The 22,409-nt window shown below is 45.7% G+C and overlaps 1 protein-coding gene across 11 annotated transcripts in view; it reads left to right on the forward strand.

Moving 5' to 3' along the window:
• Positions 1–22,409, forward strand: part of agrn (agrin) — a 241,823-nt gene that overhangs the window by 133,594 nt on the left and 85,820 nt on the right. For all 11 annotated transcript variants that reach the window (XM_023956309.1, XM_023956313.1, XM_023956310.1 and 8 more), the window contains one exon: positions 18,431–18,655. In XM_023956309.1, the coding sequence (XP_023812077.1) occupies positions 18,431–18,655 (225 nt within the window). The remainder of the gene's footprint in view (positions 1–18,430; positions 18,656–22,409) is intronic.

A 22,409-nucleotide genomic window follows, 5' to 3' on the forward strand; every position in this document is an offset into this window, starting at 1 on the left:
ATTCTAAATGCTGCGCAGCTTTTGCGGCCTCATCACACGCCCATAGTTGCCCATAAATAGTCCGTGAAACGCCCACAAATGAATATTCATTTATTGCGAAACCATGCCAAACACGGAGAGGAAATGAAAAAAACGTAACTTCACTCAATGTGAAGTAGAAGTTATCGTTGGTGAGGTGGAAAAGAGGAGAAAAATGTTGTTTGGAGGGCACAGTGTGGGCATTACTAATGCCAAAAAGGCACGTGAGTGGCAAACGGTGGCAGACGCCGAAAATGCTGCAGCCTCACAACCTCGGACCGTGGCCGAAATAAAAAAGAAATGGTCGGAAATCAAAGTCGAGGCAAAAAAACGTCTGGCGCTGCATCGCCAGCAGAATGTGTCTGCCACGGGAGGGGGGACACCGGAGCTGACCCCTCCTGATGAGAGACTGGCGGCAATAATTGGGGAATCCCTTTTCAGTGGAGTGGTGACTGAGGCGGAGGGGGACACCGACGCGCCAGATGCACGGGGTGACACACCCCCAAAAGCCCACAGAGGAAGTCGGAACCGGCTCATAAGCCACTCGTCCTCGTTTGCCAACAAGTCTTCTTGCTGTCTAAAGATACGTTCACTCCGAATTCTTCCATTTCCCACATCTTCTAAGAGCACAAGATCAGCCATTGTGCGTCGTTACGCATTGTGATGGGGCATTTTATTTCCATCCATTTAATTACATCTGAAAAGCTACAGATGTCGGGAATAATCGACGTGGAAATGGGAAATTGATCAGCGCAAATGTAATTTCTTGTTGCTTTCTGAATGGTTGAGACATACGCCATACATTGTTTTATCAAAAATAAAACAAACTAAAGGCATATGCATGAATACCATAATTCCGTAGCTTATGAAGAAATATTTTACTATGAAAACAACTTTCCCCAGTGGACAATTAATGCATCTCTCTCTATCTATCCATCTGTCTGCACCTATATCTGCTCCGCCAGACGGACACATTGACGGGAATATCAGTTTTGTACATTATTTCGTTCTGTTAAATATATTATTTATGAGGATGAATTGCACAATATGCCAATATTGCAGAACATGTTTCACTTTTCTTTTTGCAAATATGTGTTCATTTGAATTTCTGTTGTAATTTTCGTTTGATTTTTTTTGTTTGTTTCACTGCTGATCGATCAAACGGGTGTTGGTGTAGCTGTTAATTGTCAGACTTGCTTTGTGAAGTCCTCATGTTATTTCTGAGAGGCAGTATTGTCATTTTCACTTTCACGTGTTTCTTCCATCTGCCGACGGCGTCGCCGTTTCTCATTTCACCCGTTTTTGTGCGTACGCCTGGGTCAGAGCGTGAAGGACCGCACATTTTCCCGTCAAGTTTGCTTTTTATAAATCTCAACTATTGCGTAGAGAGTGGCGTACGCCTTCTTTTGTGCGTACGCAACGTTTATAAATGAGGCCCCTGCTCTTCAGCCATGCAGCCTGCTGCCACTGGGATTTATTTAGTGATCACTGCAGAAACATGCCCGCCACAAAGTAATGACTGGAGGGGAAAGAATGAATGAAGTTAAATGGTGACAGTCAGCTGCTCTCCATGAGCAAAGGAGGAAGTGGTTCCTCAGCCCCGGTCCGTGCAGAAGATCAAACATCTGCAGAAACGTCTGCCTGTCAATCACTGGGGGGTCATTCCATAGGTTCATGAGAAGCAACACGCCAGACTGTTGTATTTCTGCAAAACATCTCAGGGTTGACTCAAACTGGACTCAGCAGGCATTTCAATTCCCAATTTCTAAAGGAGATAATTAAGAAAATAAATAAAAAATAAAAATAGCGCCCCCTAAAGGGAGCAGCTGGAAGTAAAAGAAGAAGCATCTTGCATTCTTGGCTTTTCAGGACTTTGCCGATTCATCAGCCAGGACTTCCAAAATGAGCATTGAAGGAAAATCCTTCAACATTTCTGGCTGTCCCGTTGTGGTTTAACCTGTTTGTGGTTTAAATACTTGAACTGACGTTCAGGAACTAAAACAGGTGATGATGAATAAAAAAAAAAACCTTCATTTAGTTTCAGATTTCTTATTTCCAAAAGAAGACGTTTAGAAAACAGGGCTTATCTTGGTGTTTCACGTTTGAATGAATGCTGCTCGATTCTCCCATTCTTTCCTTTTTTCCCTTGACATTGTCAGAAAAATGTGGAATGGGCTGAAAATGTGGTTCAGCATTCATCACATGTCTAATTAAAGTCTGCATTTCTGCCATGTTTCCACATCTGCAGATTAAGCTTTAGGTCTGTTGGTCATTGACACTAAAAACTCCTCCCTCCTCTGCTGTTGTGAAATGGAGGAAAGGCCGGTGAAAGGCAACAGATAGGCTTGTTTCCTGCTCTGCCTGCAATAAATCAGCGGAGAAGGTCTGAGGAGGTCGGTCTGACTGGAGTCCTGTTGTTGGACCAGAGACGGCTTTGACGGGGAAGCTTGGCGAAGGCGGTTGGTCAGCCGCGTCGCTGTTAGTCCTTGTTTGAATGGTTGAATTGAAACGATGGCTTTTCATTGGAGTGTTGGAGAACCGCCGCCAGAGAGCGTCTCATTCCCATCAATCCCAGCGTCTTTCCAGCTCTCAGGATTACAGCCTCAACATTTATTCCCCCCAAAGTCCACCTTTTCTGTTTGACTTCAAAGCAAACATGTAGTTGAACACTAACAGCCGCTTTTCCCAACACGTTTAAAGCTCTCGCTGTCCGTTATTTTATCTTCTGAGCAGAAGATCAGCCTTTAAAATAATAAAAAAGGACAGAACACCCAGCACGATGTTTGGGTGTTGACTCATCTTTTGTTGGACGGCTCATCCTTGCCCCCACATTACCAGGTGGGCGTGTCAGAGGCGTGTCGGCAGCACAGGACAGTTCCCACAAATCACCACGATGGCGCCGCAGGTCTCCAGCTTGTTAAAAGGCAAAGAAAGCACCAAATGTAGCAGAGGTGGCTAAACGGAAGAGGTGCCTCAGTCTGTATGGAGGAGACACACAGAATAGTATTTAGATGGAAATCGGGTCTCAGGATTGTCTTTAGCATCGGCTTCATCGCCTTCAAGAACGCTAACCCTTTAACAGCGGAGCTCCAGTGTGGACATTGATTCAATTACTGTGATTCTTCAAGCATTTGTCCGATTAACATAATTCCAAAAAACAGCTTTGTGCTGATATGCAACCCTTTATATTTATATAAACTATACCATATGGTCAAAGAGTTACGGTAGTTCAGAGAATGTCTTTTATTTCAATCTCCTGCCACAGTTGCTGAGAAATAAATCAATTCAAACCAAGATAATCCGGAGAAAATGTTCATCCATGGATGGCGATGCCAAACAACCGAGAACCTTTACATTTATAGAAGATTATTACATTTACTATTGATTTATTGGTCAAATTTCCATTTTAATATCAGCATTGTTTGGTTATGAATTTTTTTTTTTACTTAAATTGTAACCTAAACCGAGCAAACGTTTAATAATTATTTGTTTCACATTAAGCGGAAACAAAAAGAACATTGGTCTGAAAATAAACTCAAGAAAAGGATTCATGTATTTATTGAATCAAGCAGATTTATGTCAGACTTATAAGGTTCATGGCTCGCATTTCGTGAATGCTATAGCCGCTCCATGTTTGATCAGCTCCAGCTACAACAAAAGATCCAGTACTTCCATCTAGTGTTCGACAGTGGTATTACAATTTAGTAAGAGACATCTGACTTACTAATGTTCACTGAAATATTCCGGTTTTGGGGTAAAAAAAAAAAGCTGCCAAAGCTTTTGTGTGTACCAGACACACGGCTCCAGAGTTGTAGGCTGTGTCCAGACCGGTCATCCTCTGAAAAACCAAGGAGGGGTCCAACTGTTGAGCCCCTGAAAACTTGCAGCAGGCGAACATGGAAAGCCTTTCCGCTTTCACAACTCCAGCAGTTGTTCTCCTCAGAGTGCTATTAAGAGAAGATGAGATGCAGCGCAGTGGTAAACATGTCCCTGTTCCAGCGAGGCTGCTTCAGGCAACGAGCCGAAATGAGCTTATACTATGTGAACACAATAGAAATGTTTCCTGAGCGATTAGATAATTTCACTCATCAAGCAAACAGAAGTCTGTACCCGTGAATAATGAAGGAAGAATCGTGATCAGGCAGCGTTTCAAAGAAACTGCCTTTGGGTGGCTCTTCATTTATTTGGCGGAGGCGTTCATGATCAGTGTTAACCGCCTCAGACTTTTGGTTTGCCTCCAGTTTGGAAATCTTAATTAAAACCTACATTTTGACACATGCCTCTCACAGGCCGCCGTTCTTCTGACGGCATTCCTTAGCAGCCTTTCACGCCGCCGTTCAAATCCGTGCAGCACCTGCTCTCATGACTCAATTAGGACAGGAGGATATGAAGTTTCCACCTGAGGACAGGACAAAATGATCCTCGTGTTGTTGAGGCGCCAGCGCCAAGTGTCCCCCAGCGCTCAGCTCTAATATTCCTAATTTGCCCCTTAATGGCTCCGACGAGCTCATGTCCAGCTTCTTCGTTATCTCCCTTTTGTTCTAGATGACTGATTTGGGATCCGCAGGGTCACGTTTCCATCGGTGAAGCAGGCAGGCGGTGAGCACATAATGCTCTAAGATATTATTGAAGTTAAAAGGCAGAGCCGGCTTCTAATTGGCCCTGCAGGAACGCCTGATAACACCATGGGAGGAGGGGGTCCCAGCAGGAAGTCACCAGAATGCTGAGACGGGGGGGGGGGGTTTAACATCCCAGCATTAGCTGTCGGGCCCCCTCTGTGGTGATATTTATGCCACCACGTTTTGTTTTTTTATTGTTTTTTCTAACTTGTCCTGTCCAACAGCTGAGAGAAAAATCAAAGGTAGGAAAAAAGGGCGATGAGACAGAAAACAATTGTGTTGCAAAAATATTTTTGAAAGCACACAACAAAACTGAAAAACAAAAATCAAATTCGAAAGCAAAGAAAAAGTATTTGAAAGCAAATATTTAATATTTTCATATGCAACTTAGAAGGTTTAGTTTGTGGCATACATTTCACTCCACACCTCCTAACGTTGCAGTTGGGGCTGTGGGATGAAAACAGAGGAGCAGAAAAACTCATCTGTCCTGACCGCTGGAGCGGAGCGGCAAGTTTTCATCCTTTTCTTTCTTCGGTTCGACCGGGACGGCGGGGCTTCTTCAGATTGATCCGTGAATATCGATTTCAGGAGTGTGTGAGCGGACGCGCGTGTTCTTGAGGGGCGGGGCTTCCACTCTGTTAGAGCGTTCTACTCACAGTGTGCGACACACTTCAGCTTCCCCGCTGTGAAGAGAAGAAAAACGTATCATAGGCGCTCTGACATGTGGCCCCCCCTTGTGAGCCCCCCCCTTGGTATTCATAAATGATGAGAACGATTGAGATTAAACTTTTACACGGAGTCAGTCATCGTGTTTAGGAAAGCTGTCAAATAGATTTAGGGCAAACCGTCGTAAGAGAAAGTAGAAAAAAGGTGAGAATTTACACACGTGTGTGTGTGTGTGTGTGTGCACGTGTGCATGTGTGTGGGAACCAGAAGTTAACTCCTCCAGCTGATTTCATTTCTTCATTTGTATCAATACAAGTTCAAATATCCTCATTTTTGATCCTCTAACTTTATTTTTTTGGACCTTTTTGTCTCCCGTCTTTTTATATCCCACTTTCTCTATCAAGTCTTTTCCCGCTTCTACCATGTTCACTTATGAAAGAAATAGACATTAAACCCCTTATTAGTACTTTAATTTTAATTTTTCGTTTTAAATTTTTGGTCATGGTAACGGCTACAGAGCTTTCTCCACCTGCGCTCTGCAGCATAGGAAAGTGGTTTATATGCTAAACATCATGTTAAGTGAACCAAAGGGAAAGTTTAACCTCTTACAGGTTATTTTTGGCCAGATGATGAAGCTAAACTTTGTTTCAAAGAGACAAAGTCCTTATTTTTTGAAGGTGTCCATTATCACTTTACAATCCACACCCTGCAGCCAATCAAAATGCAGGACTCATTCGGCCCATGGTAGAAGTTTATTCTCAAATACCAAAGGTGGTTTATACAGATATGCTCCTCGTGTGTCCAAAGACTAATAACCTCCTACTGTAAAGTGACTTCAATCATCAACACCTTTGTTGAGGTTCAAAAGTTTTTCTTTTTGGAAAATGAGTTCTGCTAAACAGGTGGAGCTGCAGGAGTTCAGGTCTTTGTTGGTCTTCCTCAGACCTGATCTTATTGTTCTCAATGAGAATCTGAAATGTTTACATCTATAGGTTTCTCATAGATTCATGCTAATATTTGTTGGTGTATTCTTTTTGTTTTCTAAAGCAAAACACAATAAAATAACCAAAGTTGTAGATGTTCATCACCTGTCTATTGATTTTTTGTCTGGAGGCAGCCTCCAGAACTGAAACAGAAGTGTCCTCAGCCTGAAACCCAACCTGGGCTTTCACTCTCGTATTGTTCTGGAGGCTCTGGGGGCCCAAAGCTGCCTTTTACAGCGGAGTTAGTAATGATTAAGGAAAACAGTATTGTTCCTCTTCAAAGCCCCTCTCTTTTCTTCTTCTTCTTCTTCACTGGCAGCATCTTTTGTTACCACGGTGACATGTTGGTTGCTACCAGTGACAGTCGACTTCTGGCATTAGCTTTGTGTACTCTGGATTACTTTGTACTCTGCCATAAAAATGGAGTTTTCATAAATTGCTCTGAAAGAAGCCTCCTCACATTCGTCTTCTTTTGTTGTCGTTTCTGCTTTCCCCCCCATAATTCCTCCTGCGGGGGGGGGGGGGGGGGGCAGTCCATCTTCTGCTCCATCTTCTCCTCCGTTTAAGACTTTGAGATGAGCTTTTTCTTACTGCTGCTCTCGTCACACAAAAACTGTACACACAAGTTTAGAAAGTAATCAAATTTCTCGGGGGTGATTGCTGAACACATTTATTCATCCGCGCACACACACACACACACACACACACACACAGGGCGAGAGGTCATAGTAAATAACTCTGCTTTCCTGCTTCCATTTCCCTGGGGCATTGACTCTTGCTTGGTATTCATAACCATAACATGCAGAACCTGACAAACTGAGCGTGCACGTGTGTGCATGTGTTTGTACTCCAGTGCATGAGCATGCACAGTCTGCCAAATACACAAACTGGAGGCATTTTGCACACAGATTGAAAAATATACATTCTTGTTCTCCGCTCTCACCCGTTAGGAGATGATAATGGGCTCTGCTGGAATCTTCCATCCATCTTTACTTGCTGTTCCACTCGTCTGTGACCACCGATCCTTGAGAGACAAATCCTCTCTTCCTCCTGATCTCCAGTCTTTCTCTCCTGAGTTGGACTCCCAGAAATACGTAAAGCGGAAACGGCGATTATGTTAACGCATGCAGAGCACATTTCAGCTTCTGCTGGCCTCTTCCCAAACTTTTTAAGCTTTTGCTTTCTGCATAATGCGTTAGCACAAAAAGGTACAAACAGGTTGTTGTTTTGCACAGACAACACATCTGACATTTCCCTAAAAACAGAGCTTTCCATCAATTTAAGTGCGCCACAGGTTCCACTTCTGGACTCTGCTAGGATCCAACTGAAGAACCCAACCCCACTGGATCACTGTAATCCAACCCCACTGGATCACTGTAATCCAACCCCTCTGGATCACTGTAATCCAACCTCACTGGATTACTGTATTCCAACCCTACTGGATCACTGTAATCCACCCCCACTGGATCACTGTAATCCAACCCTACTGGATCACTGTAATTCAACCCCACTGGATCACTGTAATCCAACCCCACTGGATCACTGTAATCCAACCCCACTGGATCACTGTAATCCAACCCCACTGGATCACTGTAATCCAACCTCACTGGATTACTGTATTCCAACCCTACTGGATCACTGTAATCCACCCCCACTGGATCACTGTAATCCAACCCTACTGGATCACTGTAATTCAACCCCACTGGATTACTGTAATCCACCCCCACTGGATCACTGTAATCCAACCCCACTGGATCACTGTAATCCAACCCCACTGGATCACTGTAATCCAACCCCACTGGATCACTGTAATCCAACCCTACTGGATCACTGTAATTCAACCCTACTGGATCACTGTAATTCAACCCCACTGGATCACTGTAATCCACCCCCACTGGATCACTGTAATCCAACCCCACTGGATTACTGTATTCCAACCCTACTGGATCACTGTAATCCACCCCCACTGGATCACTGTAATCCAACCCTACTGGATCACTGTAATTCAACCCCACTGGATTACTGTAATCCACCCCCACTGGATCACTGTAATCCAACCCCACTGGATCACTGTAATCCAACCCCACTGGATCACTGTAATCCAACCCCACTGGATCACTGTAATCCAACCCCTCTGGATCACTGTAACCCAACCTTACTGGATCACTGTAATCCACCCCCACTGGATCACTTTAATCCAACCCCAATGGATCACTGTAATCCAACCCCACTGGATCACTGTAATCCAACCCCAATGGATCACTGTAATCCAACCCCACTGGATCACTGTAATCCAACCTCACTGGATTACTGTATTCCAACCCTACTGGATCACTGTAATCCACCCCCACTGGATCACTGTAATCCAACCCTACTGGATCACTGTAATTCAACCCCACTGGATTACTGTAATCCACCCCCACTGGATCACTGTAATCCAACCCCACTGGATCACTGTAATCCAACCCCACTGGATCACTGTAATCCAACCCCACTGGATCACTGTAATCCAACCCCTCTGGATCACTGTAACCCAACCTTACTGGATCACTGTAATCCACCCCCACTGGATCACTGTAATCCACCCCCACTGGATCACTGTAATCCAACCCCACTGGATTACTGTATTCCAACCCTACTGGATCACTGTAATCCACCCCCACTGGATCACTGTAATCCAACCCTACTGGATCACTGTAATTCAACCCCACTGGATTACTGTAATCCACCCCCACTGGATCACTGTAATCCAACCCCACTGGATCACTGTAATCCAACCCCACTGGATCACTGTAATCCAACCCCTCTGGATCACTGTAACCCAACCTTACTGGATCACTGTAATCCACCCCCACTGGATCACTTTAATCCAACCCCAATGGATCACTGTAATCCAACCCCACTGGATCACTGTAATCCAACCCCACTGGATCACTGTAATCCAACCCCAATGGATCACTGTAATCCAACCCCACTGGATCACTGTGGTCCTCATAAACGGCTGACCCTGCAGCCTTTCTGGAAAACTGCCATTGGCTGAGCGACTCTTTATTAAACTTTCCAAAGGATCTAAAATGTTGTAAGTCTGCTAAATATAAAAAGAAGTTAATAAACGTGGCACGAACATCTTGAGTTTATCGTCAATCAATTGGATCTTTCCAGACAACTCTCCAAATTCATAGTAGCTCCAAAGAGAAGAGGTCCAGGGGCAGAACCCTGAGTAACTCCACATGTGACAGCTGTTAAACATGAACATCAAATGTCCTGAAAGTTCAGTTAAAACAAACTTTTTGTTGTATTTTGTTACTCCATTCTTTTCCCTTTTAGCTGTTCATTTCTGAAAGCATCAGTGTCAGAACGCGCCTCAAACCTGAATGAACAACAGACGGCAAATGAGCTGCTGGAGCTCCGGCCTTCAGTGGAAGACTGCTTTCAGACTCCTCCTGCGATCGCTGTAAAATGAGCCGGCAGATGTTAAACTTTCTGGATGTTCGGCACGTTTCTCCGCCAGCTGTCGAGGCGTTCATCCTGTTGTGTTCACTCGTCTGTGTGGAAGAATCGACCGTCTCGTCTCAGAGCCGCGAGGAAGCGTTTTGGCGCTTATGGATCAAGGTCACGGGCTTCTGCAGTTCAGCCGGTGTTCACGTTGGCGACCTCACGAGACGCCTTCTCGCCTGGACCGGAGTGGGAGGCGGTTAACTGAGTGGGAGGAGAGGAACTGCAGTATTGTCCTTCGGCATCAGAAGGCTGCTGGTGAAGAAGTGGATCATTTCTATTGTTTAGGTGGAGCGTTTCCAAGAGCGAATCACATTTTAAAATGTCATAATGGGAAATCTGATGTGTTTTAATCGGCTTAGACTAACGATTCTGTGTGAATTTGATTGAATATCAGGCTTTAAATGTTAGAATTACAACACATTTGTTGTAGTTTGGACCTCCAACTAGTGATTTGCCTGGAGCGCATTCAGCTCTCACCTGAAGACATCAGAGGCTCGTCAGGTTTCTCTGCACAGGAAGGTCTTTAGCTGCACATCAGCCTGCCTCCATAACAACAGGAGATTGCTGCGCTCATTTCAGCCTGATTGTGTGAAAACAGCTGCTTGGAGCTGACAGAAGGGCAAAGCCGGCGCCGTGGTGACCTTGACGGGTCGTTGGGCGCCCGCTGCCTTCATTTGTTCCCACCGTCTTATCGGAGAAAATGTCTTCGGTAGAAAACGAGGGCCAGCTGGTGACCCATGAACCTCGTCTTTGTGAGTCGCACTAAAAAGCCATTATGCGTCTAATGATGTGAACACGGGAAGAGACGTTTCAACACAGAAAAGTGTTGGAGGAACAATCGTTTTTTAGAATATGGCAGCTCCGGTGGAGTTAATTGCAGGATCCTGAATGTCCATGAAATCCTTCGATTGAGCTGTGGCGGATTTTTCACCAAACTGTTTTTCCTAAGAGTTCAGCTGTTGCTGCCTTTTGTTTTATTTAAAGAGCATTTTAATTCATTTTTTGAAAACTGTCAAGGACCTGCTTGGAGAAAACACAATCAGAGCTTAGCTGCTTTGAAAATGTCAGCTTTTATGGCGTTTGGAAGGACCGCTTGACCATTTCCAACGACCGTTTATCGATTCTCTTCTGCAGCGCTGAAAACGCCGCTTTGTTTGCCATTTAAAATAATCCCATTAACTTCATTCTGACTCTGTGAAAGTTTGCAGCTTCATCTTCATTTTCTGGAACGGCTTCCTTTTTTTTTTTTTTAAAACTCTGTAGTTATTGATTTTTTTCCCCACAATTAAAAACAAAACTCAGCATGAACACTCTGCCTCTTCCTGCAATAAAAAAACGTTGCAGAAAACGAGAATCAATCCACGCGAGTGCGATTTGAAGCAACGCTCATCCTGCAGCGCGGCTCTCCGTCTCAATGAGAGTCACATCAGAACGGCTGAAATTAAATAGTTGTCATGTTAAACAGGACGCACTGCGGCGCCATTGATTTCATCTCTTCATCTGATTGTGAGAGGCTCAGAGAAAGGTGCCCTGATTTAATAAACAGTGTTTTCTCCTTTGAGTTTTGTATTTATTTCACCAGAGCTGTGAAAGTGTTTTCCTATTAAGTGGTAATCTTTGCAGCAAAGAAGGCATTATTGGAAAGTTCTGTCTTTGCATAAAGGAGATAATTTCTTCTTCTGCTGCTGATGAGCTTCCTGCAGTCCTGATGCTTCCGTTTATCACAAACTCTGACTGGAAGCAGAGACGTTCTCCGCTTTTCTCCAGTGTTTGGGTTGGTTTGAGCTTTGAACCATGATAAAACTAATTATCTTCTCTGTTGCTTCCTCCTAAAGTCGTTTTCAAATTCAGCAATTTGTGATGAAAATATGCAGAATAACTGAAAAGGCTCCGTCTCAGAGGAAAAGCTCTGACTCTTAGGAACCTTCTGGCGTCAGAACTCTGAAGCTGACAGACGGGATTCAGTGCAGCGACAGATTTTGACCGATTCTGCAGGTTTTTGGGTTGTCCGGGTCCGTGGAGGGTCGTAGAGAGGAGTGGCCGCATCTTAAGGGGACCTCAGGTGAGTCCCGTAGTTCTCCTGAGGCTCGTATTTATGTCATAAAAATCGATCGTACTATTGTGGTGTGTGGTGGGTGTATGGTGAAGTATTTGTAAGGCTGACGGACGTTACACACACTTATGACGTACAGCGTTCTTACCAGGGGTCTGCAGCCTGTGGCTCTTTCACTTCTCTAGTGTGAATCTCTGCTCAAAATACATAAAACGTTTTTATTTTGAGTAAAAAGTCATTGTAATAAAGTAAAAAAGTAAGTAAACAAAGTAAACTTCAAGCAGAGCTGGTGTGACGCCGTCTGGCTCTGGACTACGGTGGCTGTAATGATCCAAGCTTAGGAGTTTAACAAAGACTTTTGTGCGTCGTTTACTACAGAAAATCAGTTGGAGGTCAGTCAACACAACCAGAATTCAAGCTTCAAACATCAATAATGAAGCCTATTTTCTGTATTTGCACAAGTACGAGCATTTTTTTTCTGCTTAGGGTTTTTTATGGTTTGAAAAGTACAGCAAGCAAACCCTAAATTAGCACTGATTTAACTTTTGTTTCACAGCAAATGCTAAAATAAACTGACATTACACCACCGCCGCCATTTCTGCAACAACATGACCCGTTTGACACGGGGGGCTTTTATTTTGAAAGGACGTCATCTGAATCTCTGTCAAAAGTTCTAAACTGTTTCATCTTAAGAAAAAAGTCTATTTTCTCTTGACGTTTAAGTTTTATTTGATATTAAATATTTGTTATATAGTAAAACAGATATACAAATCAGTGTTTTATTTCTCTAGAGTCAGACTTTACTGAGTTTGTGGTCATGCAGAAAAAAGCGTGCATGAACGTCTTTTTCTGTGCAGGTTCACATCCTTGATGTCACCTGAGCGCCCCTGTGTGCCTCGTACAGGTGTGACCATTTTACACCTGCAGGGGGGCGTGGCTGAAGCCAGAGGGCTGCTTTTTATTCCATCATGAACTGCTAATAATTCGAGCTAACAGTTTAAGACTGACAGTGTGACGCCCACAGCAGCATGGCGTTCTGTCTGGTGACCTTTGGTCACATGGAAGCACGTTTTGATCCACTGTGACGACTGTGTGACCAAACGGCTCTCACAACTACACACAAATTGTTTTATATTTAATGGGACATAAAGAGCAAAACTGTTATAGAAACAACTTCACTAGTGTTGAAAGCAGTAAAGTAAAACTTGAACAAAATTGGCAATCGTCACCTCCAAGATCATAAAAGATATAATCACCCAAAGCTCCATTAAAGTCCCAGATGATCATTTTAGCGGCGCGCGCTAATTTGCAGATGAATGGAGGACGCGTCTCTGTGAATCTGCAGAATCTGAGGATGTCTTTGTGTTTATGATAAATACTACAGCCAGATGATTCAATCGCCGCTCGCCGCGGAGTCATTTCAGCAGCACACCTGTGCTCTGCCGCCGCTTTGAAGCGTGAGACATCTGTCAGCGGGAAATGACAGCGAACGTGCAGAATCTGAGCGCCGTAACCATCCAGTGTTTTCTCATCTGTCGCTCACACTTTGTCAGACGCCTGTCTCTTCTGAGGACATCATTGAAGGCCGAAAACATCAAAGTCCAGCAGTTCAGAGCCGCGGCTTTTTGTCCTTTTGATGGATTTCTTTTCCGTTTAGAATCCACGCAGAACAAAGGTGCCCCCATGCACAGCTTCTTCTGTCAGTGGGTCCAGTGTCAGGCTGTTGGCGGCTCATTTTCCATTCAGAGAGGTGATCCAGTCGAGTGTGACAGACCAGCAGTAGCTGTTTACAGACGCTTTTCAAGGACCGCATCAAACAAGGAATCCTCTTCCAGCCGCTGGCATCCGTGTTTGTGCGTCACTGCTTCCTCCCCTTTTTTAAAGATGACATTTTTACTCCAACTCTTCTCCTCCAACAGTTGTACTTTTTTTTAACAGTACCACAAACTTCTGTCCAGTGACGGTTAGAGCCGTAGTCCCACTGTTTTTACGGGTGGATGCGGGCCGTCTGCGCGTGAAAAATGTTCAAATCCCCACGAAATATCAAGGGGGTAGACCGATCACCCGTAGAGAGAAAAAGTTCATTTCTTTCTACGTGTTTTCTACGACAGGTCGTAGTGAACACCTATATAACATGTAAGGGGGAAGTACGCGAGACGCAGGCATGGTGTATAGATATTTTCATTTTTTAGCCCCGCCAAATCCTGCAGACTGAACAAAGAGCTGTTCAAGTGAAACGTGCACGCTCCTCACTGCAGCCTGACTGTTAGAAACGAGAACAGGAGACAATCGGAGTGTTTGTGTGGACGTCCTACAGGCGCTTGTGTGTCCCGTCCAGGCAGGTGGAGGTGGGCGACCTTCAGCACAGAAGTGCCGATCTGGGAGACATTCAGTCAGATTTCTGGAAAACCAACTTTTTGCTGCCCAAAACTTTATGTAGCACAAAATTTGACCTTTTAAAAACAAACGTATGAGTCATCCGAGATTTGTAAAAGTAACGCTTGCATAAGCATCTTTATCAGAAACTGTCCGGGTTTTTATTAATAAACCCTAAAATCCAGAATCAAATTAGCCGTCAGCTCTCTGAAGTGCATTTCTGTGCAGATCTCCTCTCTGCTCTGTTCTTCTGCAGTCGTGATGTTTCACAGAGTTCTTTCACTTTTTAAACATAAAGGAGGTTGATAAAATACATTTGAGAGGGTTTTCAGCTGCTGGAAAATGGTTTCAGGCCATGATAACCCTCCAACCGCAGAAATACTACAAACTCCTGCAAAGATTCTCATGGAGAAATATTTATCAGAATGTTTGCAGAATTCCTCTGCTCCCCCTGCTGTAGAGCGTGCACGGACGTGCACGGGCGTGCTCGTGCACACGTCCTCCCTGGTCATTGAGGGGCTCTGGCAGCAGGGCGCCAAGTAAAGTCAGCACGCCGCTGACAACTTGCTGTCCCTAATGAAGCTTTAATAAACCGCTGCAGCAAACAGAGATCAGCTCCTCCTCCTGGGGGTGGAGGAGGAGGAGGAGGAGGAGGAGGAGGAGATGATGGCTGTGATCTTCCTGAACCCCCCCCAGCATTCAAGTGCTGCACTTATACTTAACACAAACAAACTGAAGTCATTTGTTGGAGCAGCGTTTCTGAGAAGCATCTGGACGCAGATGTTTTATTTCACGTTTTCTCAGGTTCTCTGGACTCTTCCTGAATTTAAATTCCTGCTGAAGAAGCATCGGGGAGGGGCGCTCCGTCCTCGTCCCTGTGCTGAGTTTCTGTCGGCGTCTTGTTAACATTTTCCTCAGATGTCGTCCCTGAAGCTGCAGGAGATCGCTGAGGTTCTCCACCTTCCTGTGGGGGTGTGGGGTGAAGCTGAGGGCAAACGACGCAGAACTGAATTGATCCTTCAAAGACGGACTTCAGTTTTTTCTTTCCCTGTTTCTTCTCTGATGATTCATGAGTTCTGGAAAGAGCAGCTGTAGCAGACGCTTGATCCCCCCCCCCCCCCCCCCCCATGTGTCGACTTCACATGCCTGAACTGTGGGGCCCCCAGCAGCAGCAGCGGCCCCCCCACCCTTGATGGCTCCGTGTCCTAATTCCAACACGACTTTACCCGATGTTTGTGGACTGGTTCTGGATGTGCTGCAGCACATGCACCCCCCCCCTCCCTCGTTGGCAGATAGACAACAGATGTTTGAATGAATCTTCCAGCAGACGGAGACCTGCTGTCCACCGCAGTGACAGCTCTGTTTTCCACCACATCCTTTCTGTTCCTTCAGGTTTTGGTTTTTCTGAAACTGTGGAGGCGACAATATTTCTGCTCAGAAAAACAAACAATTCAAATTTAGGATTACGTTTTTGCGTAAAATGAATCTGAATACTCGTGTAACTCAAAAGCCCCCAAACACTTTTGTAGATTAGAATCATTTGATTGAAAACACAAATAGGAAATATTTATTTTCACTTGTGTGAAAAAAACAAAACTAACTGAAAAAAGTCTTAAAGCAACGTTTTTGGAAATGTTCAAAAATAAAAGATCATGGTTTCATTTAACTTTACATCACAAATCCAGTTGAGTCCATCGGTTGTCTTATATTAAAATAAAGTTTCCTTTTTTACAATAAATCTTGATATTTTTTGTGAAAATGTGAATCAAAGTTTTTTGGCAGCTCTGTGCAGCAGCCATAATTAACCACAAAGCAAAGTTTTTGTTAGTTTAACTGAACAAATGCTGCCGTTCTGTCACTTTCTGCTTTTGTCGGTTCATCTGCGTCCCCTCCTCTCATTAACGGAGCGTTCTTCGGCTCCTTCAAGTCAGGAGGCGGTCTCACTGGCAGCAACAGGCGTTTGAATCTGGAGAAGAAAACTCCACTGTCTTCCTTCGCTTTCGCCTCTTTTTTTGCCACCTTTCATATTAATAATGGGAGGATGAGCTCCCTGAGGTCTGCTGTGGTTCGCACTTTTTATTCCTGTATATTATTCCTTTTTTTTTTACTTTCTTCACTTGTTACACTGATCACATTCGCCCGTGCAATTTGTCTGCTTGTCTGACTGAGTAGGGAGGCTTATCTGCACTAACGCCCCGCCGAGACTGAGCTTCAAATCCAAATCAGCCTCTGTTTGCATTCAAATCAGCCCGCCCCCCCCCCTTACCCCTCACTTTCTCCCCTGGCCCCTAGAAGACAGGTCGGTAAAAGAGGAAAAATCTTTTCTGCAGTATAATCCGATCTTCTGTTTTTGTTGGGTTGTAACGATGTGTGTTTCATTTTGTGTAACCTGCTAGAGCAGCTAGCAGACTAGAGCAGGCTTGAACAGCGGCGAGGTGCGCAGAGGTCATCAGCGCCTCACTGGTGAAGCCACAGTCACATGTACAGGGGGGCGTTGACCCATGCGGGTTCTGCGGGCTTTTGGGTCGTAGAGGGGGGTGGCTGCAGCTCACGCATCACACAGTCACGGGACCCCTTCCAATGAGAAGTCTCCATAAACACACATATGTGGGGGTTTGGGGCTAACGCGTCTGAAACTCCAGCGTTCCTACCAGAAGTCCTTTTTTGGACAAAACGCACGGCCGTAGAACGGGCTTCAATAGTTAAAGCAGCTGAACTTTGACCAATCAGGGACTCAGATTTGGTAGTGTCCTCTTCAGAAAACCACTGTTTGTATGTAGATCATGGAGGAGGAATTAATAATTGAAGAACTGAGAAAGACAAAGTCTGGAAGAAGAATCACCAGATTTGCACCGCTTTGACCTTTCACACCAAGACTCTACCAACTGCAGCCTCATGCACGAGCATCGGGTAGCGACAGTCCAGTGTGAACACTTCTTTGCCGAAGCCGTGTTCAAGAATGCCTGCTTAGTGCCTTCTTGATCATGCATGCCTGGTGTGTTCATGGGGGGCGCAGGCGTGTCTTCCAGTTCCCTTGAGGCTCGTACGGCCACCCCAAGGGATGTCATGAAAATGGAGCGCACCATTGTTGTGAGTGTGGTATCGTGAAGTATTCCTTAAGATAATGGAAGTTACACGCACTTGTGTCATACAGGTGATGCGTGTCCAAACCCAGGCATCGGGGGCCGGTGTCCTGCTGCTTTTCCAGAAACCCTGCCTTATTTGCTGCTGATTACCTGAATCAGGTGTGTTTAGCCAATAAGGTCACTGAGCGATGTATGACCTTGATATTTCCTGCGGGTCACCTGCGCGCCCCGTCCAGCTGTGAGCATGTTCCACCTGCAGAAAGCCCGTGTCCACGCGGAAGGACTGCTGGGACATTGAGACCCCTCACAGCATCACTCCCCTCCATCGATTCCCCCATCTTTTAGTAATCACTTCTGAGTTTTCCAGCCGCCTTCAGTTTAAAATTAGATTGGGGGGGGGGGGGGGGGGGTCCTAGAATTTTGTGCTCAAACAAAAAAAGTCTTCATTAAGGAATCCGAGGCACCAAACCCCAAAAGAACTTGACAGGAGAAGAGAAGAAAGTCGTTTCAGGAATCCTTTGATCAACTTTACCCCCCCCCCCCATCCAGGGTAACTCTGTCGGCGTCCCCGTTTTGGATTATCAGCGCTCTGCCTCCTGGATTTTCTCCTCGTCTCTGAAGGGGTAGGGTGGGGGGGTCGAGGACAGGTGAAATAACGAGGCAAAGGTCTCCACTTGTGATTCACCCCCACCCCTCAAATGAAATTCATAAACGCTGGTGGTAACAATGGAGGGGATCATATCTGACATGGGTAAATATTCCCTTGTTAGGAAACGAGAGCTGCCATGGCTCTGCCCCCCCCCCCCCCCCCCCCAGTCATAAATATGTATAGTGCTGTGAAATGACAGCGATGCTAATCTCATGGCTGCCTTTTGTCAAGCATATGAAACCCAGGAAAACACCTTTCGCGTGAAGGAAAACATTCCGAGTCCGGCTTCTTCTGAGGGGAAGTGCTCTGAATGCAGAGCTGAAACTGATGAGGTCTGGTTGGTGCGTCTGTGGAGAACATCCTGGAACTTCTGTCGGTGCTCATGCAGCACCTTGCAGTAGATGCCTTGTTGCTCCATGCGCCTCCTCTGCTGGTGACGTGCTCTCTTCACGCCACAAACCTCCTCTTTTGTCTGTGTTCAGCTCTGAAGGATCCCTGTGCAGAGGTGACCTGCAGCTACGGCAGCACCTGCGTCCAGTCCTCTGATGGCCTAGCCGCCAAATGCATGTGCCCGCTCGGCTGCGACGGCAAAGCCGGTGAGACGGTCTGCGGCAGCGATGGAAACGACTACCCCAGCGAGTGCGAGCTCCATCAGCACGCCTGCAAGAACCAGAAGAACATCCGCGTGCAGCACCTGGGACCCTGCGGTGAGTCCACCTTAGATAGGGGGTCATGTCCAAAGTGTTCTTCCTTTTTTATTTCTAGGGGATTTATATGAGCATTACATCAAAAAATGAGTATATCCAGACAAGCAAGAACCGCCAAAAACACCCAAAGTCTGGCTCTATATAGAGTGTCTAATATAGAAGAAAAACTAACACTGACCTCCCTGGACGAACATAAACACGCCCACAGCTTCACTTTCAGCTAGAAGTCGCACTAAACCAAAATTAAACAGAGTGGGCCTCTACACAAAACAACACACAGGAGACAACAACACACCGGTCTTCTCAACACAGAGTCAGATGGAGACGAGCTGACCTGAAGACCTGTTGCAGCAGCAGAGCTCCCTTCTCGGGCCGGAGCTCCACCCGGGGCTTTTAAAGGCCGCCTCCATCAGCTCTGCTCCAATGGGAGCCCCACCTTTCCTGCACTACACCTGTAAACAGTGAGAGACACGCAAAGATCCACAAAAACACAGAGGTCCCACTCGGATACAGAGAAAAGAACTAAACTAATGCGCCTCATCCGTAACACAGAGATACCTGTGGTAATAGCTGCTCCCTGATTAGAAAATCATAGGCTGGAGGGGGCTGCCTCTATTTTTAGAGTCTAAATCAGGAAAATGAGCGTCTGGAGACGTCACACCTGAGGAGGAAGCAGAAAGAAGCTTTGGAGGTTTTTCTCCTCCTGGTTCTCTGTCTTTTGTTGTTCCTCCTTTTTTCTCGTCTCTCCTCACATTGCTCTGCTTCTCAGACGCCGTCTCGTAGTGTGAATCATTGTTTTGCTAAGTAGGTCTTCAGGGACGGGATTTTATTCTTCTACACCCCCCCCCCCCCCCATGCGAGTTATCTTCTGGTGATGGTTGTTTACTTTCCGTTACTGAACTTTTTCTTTGGCGAGCCGGATGGCGAGCAGCAGCTAATAGTCTGTGAGCAGCAGAAGCCTCGGGGAGACAAAGGAGGACGGCGGCCAATGGGAGATGAATGTGTAGATCCACGGCAGAGGGATGGTCGTATAAATCCAGCGGGACTTTGGCTACATCCCCCCCCCAAACACATACACACACACATACCCCCCTGGGGGGGGGGGGCAAGGCTCTGCAGACCAGCTCGCTTTGATGATGCTCTAAATCTTCCACAAAATATTGGCCAAATGCAATTGATTTATTCACAGAAGTGGCTTTTGAAGCAAACAAGCCATTCTTTCTGTAATCACCCCATTTGCTCTGGAGGAGGACCGGGATCCTGGAAGCTCTTCTTCTCCCCTAATGGGAGGTAATGGTCTTTCTCTCGGATAATGGTCTGGCTGGCGGGCGAGGCACTGCCTCATGCGGAGACACCTTGTGCTCTGACTAGAAAACCCACTCTGCTTTGTGCCGGGACAAACCCACAGTGGTCAGTGGTCGCCCCCAGCTCTTTGAGCCCGTCATTGTCATTTCCCGTATCTCGTCCCCTTCCCATCATTCACCTCTCCTGGTGATGGCGAGTCTCCTTTTTGTCTTCTGCGTGACTGGCAGCAGCTTGGCAGGGAGTCGATGAGTTATGGCGCTCCGTAAATTATTTGTCTTCAGTGGCACCAAGCCTGTTTCCAGAAGGAAGCTCCTCCGTCCCACACACCCACTACCCAACTCCGTTATGATCAAGGCTCGACAGGGCGGAGCGGGCCGCCCGATGCGCCCCTGGAATGGGAAAGGAAGCCCATCAAGTCATCGCCTCTTCTTGTCTGCTCTTTGCATCCAAGTCTTGCTTTGGTTGTTCTCCGCTGCCTGGAAACATGAGATTGGAGATTTGGCAAACTGAACACCTGTACAGGTGACGGTGTTCAGCAGCCAATGAGGAAGCAGATCACAGAGAGCTGCAAGCAAAACTAAAGCGAGCAGAATTGCACTTAAAGTACTGCATGAAGTCCCAATAAATCAAGGGACCACTGTTTACAGCAATGCAAAACATGAATTGCACATCATGAACACCAGCTCAGTGGTAGAGTGTCCGCCCTGTGACTCGAAGGTCCCTCGTCATTTACTGCATCGTAGAGTAAGTGAATTATCCAAACACCCCCCACCCCCCGATTGTGCTCTTTGTCCTGCTTCTGGGGCATCAATCCATGAAGATCAAGCTCAATTACAGCCCCCCCCCCCCCCCCCCCCCCGTTCCCGAACTCCACCCACCCTGAGAAAACTCTTCTCTCCTTTATCGGTTTCAGCTCCGATAACCTGCTCAGTCCAACAGGATCATGTTGGTTTTTGCGTATCGTGTAACGCAGGGGTCGGGAACCTAAGGCTCGCGAGCCATATATGGCTCTTTTGATGGTCACATGTGGCTCGCAGACAAATCTTTAATTCAAATTTTTTTTCTTCATTAGACCAGTCCTTCTCGTGCGCGATGCGATGGCAGAGGCGCGCAGTAGTAGCAGTGCTTAGAGAGACAAATCTGCGCCAGCACTAGTATAAGTTTAAAATTGTCTATTAATTCACAGAGTTTGTACCACCCGGAAACCTGTGAATTGCCGTGCCTAAAACTGCGCGCTCCCGTCTCTGAGAAAGAGCGCGCAGTTCCGGGGACGGGATGTGTGAGGGAGAAAGCAGAGGGTGGGGCTGAGGTGTTGTGGGGACAGGCAGCAGGTGAATCGCGCAGGGATTGTAAATAGGTAAAACCCACTGCCTGTCACTCACTGCAGCGTGTGAGTGTGTGTTTGGCTCCAGGTCCGCATGTGAGCAGTCTGTCTCACATCTACAAAACATTCATACCAACCTAAGATCACGTTTAAAGTCTCAACGCCTGCATGAAGCAGAAACTCACCACGTAAACCAGACTAGACCATCAGCAAAACTACCACGAGAAATACTCATCATTTATTAGAAACAGCATAACAATGTTATTAAAAAGAATCCACAGACTTATTGTACTTTAAAAAGGTTGAAATTACATCAAATGCACACATTCACTTGTATTTTAGTTTTAAACATATTGTCGCGGACTGAGTTGGATGGCTGTTGGGCCGCATTAAAAGTTCTGGAGTTCATTGACCGCATCAAGCAGAGAGCTGATTGGCTCTCAGTTCTGTCGCTCAGCCTGTTGTTAGGTAGTTTGGACCAATGGGGTTCAGCTATGGGCCGAATAAGGGAAATGGGAGGGCTGCAGCGGGAGCAGGGGAATATAAAGTTGGGAGACGCGCTCTCGTCTCGTCTCGGCGGGAGAGATTCAGGAGTTGCTGAATTAATTGTTCGGCGTTTGTCGCGGTCTGCAGTAACCCGAATAAAGAACCTTAAAAGAGGTTAAGTCTCCGTGCCTCAGTGTGGGAAAGGGACACTACATTATTGTATGGCTCTTTCGAAATTACATTTCAAAATATGTGGCGTTTATGGCTCTCTTGGCCAAAAAGGTTCCCGACCCCTGGTGTAACGTGTTGGAGATGCTGCGTGTCGTGGAGGAAACACGTCTATCAGCCCAGAGATCCAACCGTCACACGTTTGGGTGAAAAACGTAGATTATAAAGTTAAAAAAAGTTCAAATCACTGTTTAAGGTTAAAATTAACTACATGAAAACAAACTTAAAGTACTTTGGAAGGTAAATAACAAAAATGTGTAAAAGCAAAAAAAAAAAATATGTAGAGTAAAATAAATAAAATAACTTTAAAATACTATGTAAATTATAAATAATTATATGCAAAGTAAATAACAATTTAAAACAGTAAAGTAAAAAATCTGACTTCAAAATATAAGTCAAGAAAAAAAAATT

Source organism: Oryzias latipes, chromosome 7 (genome assembly GCF_002234675.1).
Source record: "Oryzias latipes chromosome 7, ASM223467v1".
NCBI lineage: Eukaryota > Metazoa > Chordata > Actinopteri > Beloniformes > Adrianichthyidae > Oryzias > Oryzias latipes.